We start from the raw sequence: 6,159 nt of genomic DNA on the forward strand, positions 1-6,159 counted from the left end.
AAGACATTAAATTTGAGCGCATAGATAGTAAAGTATTAGATTTAAGCTTTCTTTTGCCTATGCGTACAATAATATACTTTTCGTGCTTCGTTGAAATCTTTTTAAAAAGGGTTTGCTTGCTTGAGAAGCAAAAAATGTCCGTTATATTAGGCGAAAACTTACTTACGCAAACAGAAATTTTATAGCGATTAGGCAAAATTTCTCAATTGAATTTTTGTGGAATTAAGGAGAGTAACAATAGAGAGTAACACGTGTAAGAGGTTCTTGCAAATTGACGCAAAGTTGTCAAATGACCCAAATAGTCATCAAGCAAAAGAGCTGTTAAAATATGCTTAAAAAAGCATATTTGTCAATGCCTTGATACAATTTGATTCTACTCCGTGTCATCACTGCCAGTGATTTTGAAAGTAACAGGGAAAGAATAGGGAATTGGCAAAATTAATTTTAATAGATTTTTTTGTAAATAATATAGAACTACAGGTTCAACATTGGGGTAAATGAATTTGAACTTCATCGTGAGAAAGCGCAATATTCAAACACTTTGGTCAATATTGATTATTTTTTAAAGCTTTTTTCCCCTTGAGGACAATTGTTATAGTCAATTGGCTACGCTACATAACCAAGCAGACAATGAAGTACCTCTTTTAATTGTTTTAAGTTTTCAGTTACTTTCCTGCGCCCCAGTTGTAGATATGATTTGGACTAAAGCTGCAAAATCTGAAAAACAACATTCACAGGGTTTGAAATTTTTAGAATTATCTGGGACTTATAACTGTTTTTACTTTCCTCTTCACTCGTTTTCTTAACTATCAAACAACAAACTTTTTTGGAATTGAGTAAAACTGGGGTGGAGATCAAATTTACCTCTGACTGATCAAAAGATCTTTGAGCGCATACCAGGACACACTGCGCTCGGTAAAATTTTTTGTGGAAGAAGATTCGGCGATCGGAATGTTGGGAAAAGGGTCTCCTCAGAGATTGTTTTTGATAAATTTTGATATCGTTCTCGGGTGGTCTGATTATTACCACGATTCAAAAAATTGATTGTCTGAAAAATTCCGATATCCGCACACATAAAAAAGTCTGATCATGAGGGCAGAAAAGAAGTTAGCAATGTGATGCAAAGCAAATTTGTAGTGGTTCGAGTAATGCACAAGACTGCAATAAATAAAAATTTAACTTGATAAATTGTGAACAATGTTTAAAGAAAGCATCTTAAAAAAATTTCTTTTAATAAATTTTTGTCATGAAATTTGAATATGATCTCCAAGAGCAATAAAAAAGATATTTAGTTTGGCGTTTGGCAAGGAGTTATAAACAAAAGGACGAGCGAAATGGATTTAACCTTCACGGTTGATGCGAAAAATTCCGATTTGGTTTTGTTATGATTGAACGAAATTGTCTTCAATTTAAACTATGCTAGTGTTAAATTTAAGCGCCTGGCTTGAAAAGTTTTAAATTTAAGCTTACTTTTGTCTATGCGTAAAATAATAAAGATTTTGTGCATCATTGAAAATTTTTTTTCAAAGTTTTTGCTATCTTGAGAAGCAAAAAAATTGCCGCAAAAATGGGCGTACGGGATATTAGGCGAAAACTTGCTTACGAAAAGAGAATTTTTATAGCGATCAGGCAAAAAACCTGAACTTAAGTTTTTTGGAACTCATGAGTAACAACAGAGAGTAAAACGTGCAAGATTTTCTTGAAAATCCACGTGAAGTTGTCAAAGGTCCAAAACAGTCGTTTCTGTATGCACTGGAGTGATTAAAATATGGTAAAACATCTGTTTTTTTCATGTTCCGCATATATTCACTCTACTCAGCGTCATCATTGCCAATGATTTTCAAAGTAACTGGGAAGGATGAGTGCATGTTTAAAATTACTTCTAATAGATTTGTTGTAAATAATATAAAACTAAGCGTTGAAAATTGGGAAATTGAATTTGATCTGCATCGTGAAAATGCTCAACATTCATAAACTCTGGTCAATTTTGATTATTTTTTAAAGCTTTTTTTCCCTTGAAGACAAGTGTTATGTCACTTGGCTACGGTGTATAACCAAGCAGTACCTTTCTTAATTATTTTAAATGCTATCGCCTAATTTCCACAAAATTTTAGTTTTGAGTTTTGTCTAATGGCTACAAAAATTAGTTTTGCCTAATCTAGTTTACAGCTATTATCATGTGCCTCAATTTTGGATAGGTTTTGGCATGAAATTTGAAAACATCAAAAAGATTCAAACAATGTTTGAATTTTGCAGAAATATCTAGGACCTACAATTGCTTTCAATTTTTTCTTCACCACTCGATTTCTTAACTTTTAAACTAAAGAACTCCTGTCATTAGAATTGACAAAACTGTCTAAAAAACAAAGAAAAACAAAAAAACACTTAAATCGACAACTAGGACTTCAAAATTAGTGCTTATCTGATTAAGTTGTGATAGATTGCTTTTTCTGATTACATAAAGCAATGAAAATTTCTATCAGATCCAAATCTCTACTATGAAAACAAATTCAATAATGTATATCAGTAAGGAAAAATGTTTGGTGAATTGTTTTTGTAGAAATAGTTGAATGTAAACTTTTCACCGCTTATCTTACATATTTTTCCGATTTTTCCTCGACCCAGGGGGAAGGAAATAGTGATGAAACGTGGTGAAGTATCAAGAGGCTACAAATTATGCCTTTAACACAAACTGATAAATGACGAACTGAAGAATAGAACCCTTCTGTAGGACATGGATGAAATTTGCGGATTTTTTCCGTTTGAGCCCCCCAATACGATATATACCCCCACTAAAAGAATAATTTTTATAAATGGTAAACCATGAGGTGGAAGTATAGCACGTCACGTGTACTTGGAGGGTTTAAAAATATGCACCCCCTAAGCTGTGTGGGGCGGGGGGCGCAAAAGGTACGCATTCAAAAACCTTTTCAAAAAAACCCTAGAAGTTGCCTACCAGCCATAGTGGAAAAGACTAGTTGTAAAGAATGAACACAGTAAAAAACGAGGGGTGAATTTAAAAATTTCGAAGTGATCATCAGCGTGAGAGCGCTACTGAACAACTGTACGATTGCAAATACTGAATTTCCTCTTTCTTTTTTCAGAATTATTTAAATCAAATAAACAATTCAAAGCGGAAATTCAATTCGACTGCAGATGAAACTTATAAACGTTTTGACAAAAAGCGTTCTTACCCTCTGATATGTCATCTCTGCAATTAATTTGTGCCAAATATCTGACCAAGGAACCATCCAGGCCTTGTTATTTGAGACTTTAGCAATTCACTATTGAAAATGTTTCTCATTTTTTTTCTACCAAGAGAAAAGAAGTTGAAACTGACTTCAAACCAAATGTTATGAAAATAAAGTATTTTTGCAACACTTTGCAAGAGCCGTCTCTTCCCCTCTATGTTTAGGTTAATTATTTAATTAGAAAAACTAAATGGTTCTAGGGCTGAAAATTGCCACTTACTTTGTATAGTGAGTTCACAGGGATTTTTTTTTGGGGCGAGATACATCAGACGGCTATCAGAACTGATAGGAATTTTTATCAAGATTCGTCAAGTTTTCGTCAAGAGCTGTCAAGAAATATTCCTGGTTTATCTTGGAATGTTGGTATTTCAAGTTCCCGGGTTGATCTTTCTTGGCAACCATATCCAAGAACCATATATGGTCCCATACAGGCCATACAAAATTTTCTTATATGATCTTGCTATGGTTGCCAAGATCTCCAAATATGGTTCTTATATGGCATCCAAGAATCCAATTTGGTCATTTGTGCGTTCTTTAAACGCCCATACCAAGCTTATGCAGCAGTTCCAGCTTTAAACGCTTTACACGATTTATGGCATATTAGTACCATATATGGTTCCTACATTGTCCATATATGGTTCTTATATGGCCCATGTATGGTTCTTATATGGTCCATATATGGTTTTAAATGTTTCCTACATGGTTCACATATGGTTCCGTCATGTTTCTTACATGGTTATTACATGGTCCATACATTGTTATTACAACAAACGTTCGTGGATAGTTACATGGTTCTTATGTGATCCATATATGCTTCTTACAAGTTTCTTACAGCAGATAATCCGACTTCAAAGACCGGATCTTTGAAGTCGGATTAAGTGCTGACGGTAAACAAAATGTGGCCATGGAGGTCCGGAAAGAAAAGTTATAGATTACATGCTCAAATTACAATTGTTCTAATTAGTTCTGATTTCTAGAGGTTACAGGCGCGAGAACCAGGAGGTCTTTCGTGAATCTAAGAGGCAAAGATTTCCGAGCTTTCCACCGGATTCCACAATTAAAGGTATAAGGAAACGATTTTGTGGAATCGGGTGACCAAAGACGGGTCAAGCGACCAATCTCTTCACTGTCCGCCATGTAGAGGTAAAGCGTGCCAAGTGGAATGCTGATAATGAAATTGACAAGTAACCAAAAACAGATGTTTCTAATGTTTGACAAAACACCACAATGTTTCAGGCGTTTGAAATTGTTGCGATGAACTAACTGTCTGTTGCGATGACCCATGCAGCTGGTAATACTCATTTGATGCGACAAATAAGACCTCTACAAAAGTTCTTTCGTGTTGCTGGTAACTCGTTTGTCTTCTGTGCCTTTCATGCAAATTCTTTTTGTTTATCTTTTTGGACAAGTCATTGGTTGAGTTTCCCTTTTCTAGACTTCCTTTTTCTATTGCATCGCATGTTTTTGTCTTTAAGACGTCATTTCGTACGTCATCATTGCTGAACAAAATGGTGGAACCGTCTTCATTCATATGCAACGTGAAAACTTTCTGTTTCAAGATTATCAACCCTGAAAGTTCTAGTACATTTCCAGTGGCGTCACTGCAATGTTTCAGTCGAACAGGACTGTTGACATCGACCTCAGACTCATGCATGACAAAACCCTCGTAGAGACAGTCTTTGACAGAAGGTTCAAGGTGATTGCCATGAAGGGTTGATCTCTGGTGCAACTTGAACTCAACCACACCTTGCTTAAAGTCATCAGTTTCCATTGTGGCCATCACCCCAGATTTTCCAGATTTTTGGATGTCAAATCGAGTTACATTTTTCCATGATTTCAAACTATCCTGGATTTGATCACCATGAGTGCAAACAAACGTTACCAACAAAACTATTAGCTGGGGGTACATTCTATACATTTGATATTTTTAACAAAACAGAGCTGAATTTTTATTATGACCTTTTGTTTATTGTGCGCTTATGTTCTCTTCAGTTTAAAAGCCTCTCCAAATGTAGTAAAATTTTGGCTGATTAAATATGACCGTCTATCTGATCAAAATCATTTGAGCTTGTTCAAAAAAAGAAGAAGTTTGAACCTCCATTTAGAGTGATATACGAATACTATAGAGCAATTTAAAAGCTCTCATAGCTTTCAGGCTAATAAGATTGAATGGTATCAAATTTTCTCTATTTATTTCTTATGTTTGCAAATTGTTGGTTTTATCGGCCCTTAACAAATCTTTAGTCCTGCTTTTGTGAATTCATTACGCAGTGAATATTGTTCGTCTAATGAGCTTCAAGCTTATTTTACAATTATCTCTCAATGTATTTTGGATGAACCATTCTCATTATAATTGCTGGTTATTTAAAGTCAGAGAAGCCAAGTTGAAAGTAAAAATTGGAGAAAACTTTTTAAAAAGTCAACTTCAAAATTGGTTTAAATCAAAGAGATGTACTGATAAATAATTAGCGCTTGATGAAAAGCGCATGAGAAAAATTTTTATCTTTTAAACGCTGTGATTAAAAACAAATGTTATTCTGTGAACTGTGAGTTCATTCCAAAGATGTTAAAAACCGACCCGGAATTAGTTGACCATTAAAGTAAAGTCAAGTGAAGAAACAAGAGTAATCGTTTAATTTAATTTTCAGGCAAATTTAAATCTGAGAAAAAAATATGAAAGAGAAGTGTTCATGAGCAGGGCCGTTTGAAGCAAAACGATAAAACCCCCATGTTTATCGTTCTTGCCGTGTAGGCTCTGATAGACATATGAAAAAAGTGTCTTATAAATTCCTATCAGATTTTGCACTACCTGATTAAGACTTTAATACGTTTTATCATTTCGGATATAAAAATTTCCAAGTGAGTTCTTACGCGATAGACAAAATACAAACTGTCAAGAAACTTATCA

The 6,159-nt window shown here is 34.4% G+C and overlaps 1 protein-coding gene across 1 annotated transcript in view; it reads right to left on the minus strand.

Annotated features, from left to right (window-relative positions):
* LOC142337639 (zinc metalloproteinase-disintegrin-like agkihagin) overlaps nt 1-5,340 on the minus strand; it is a 91,949-nt gene extending 86,609 nt beyond the window's left edge. Inside the window, exon 1 of the mRNA XM_075387023.1 lies at nt 4,516-5,340. Coding sequence (XP_075243138.1) covers nt 4,516-5,169 — 654 coding nt within the window. The 5' untranslated portion in view covers nt 5,170-5,340. The remainder of the gene's footprint in view (nt 1-4,515) is intronic.
* Between the last annotated feature and the right edge of the window lie 819 nt (nt 5,341-6,159).

The sequence above is a fragment of the Convolutriloba macropyga genome, chromosome 4 (assembly GCF_964194025.1).
Source record: "Convolutriloba macropyga chromosome 4, txConMacr16.3, whole genome shotgun sequence".
NCBI classification, from domain to species: domain Eukaryota; kingdom Metazoa; phylum Xenacoelomorpha; order Acoela; family Convolutidae; genus Convolutriloba; species Convolutriloba macropyga.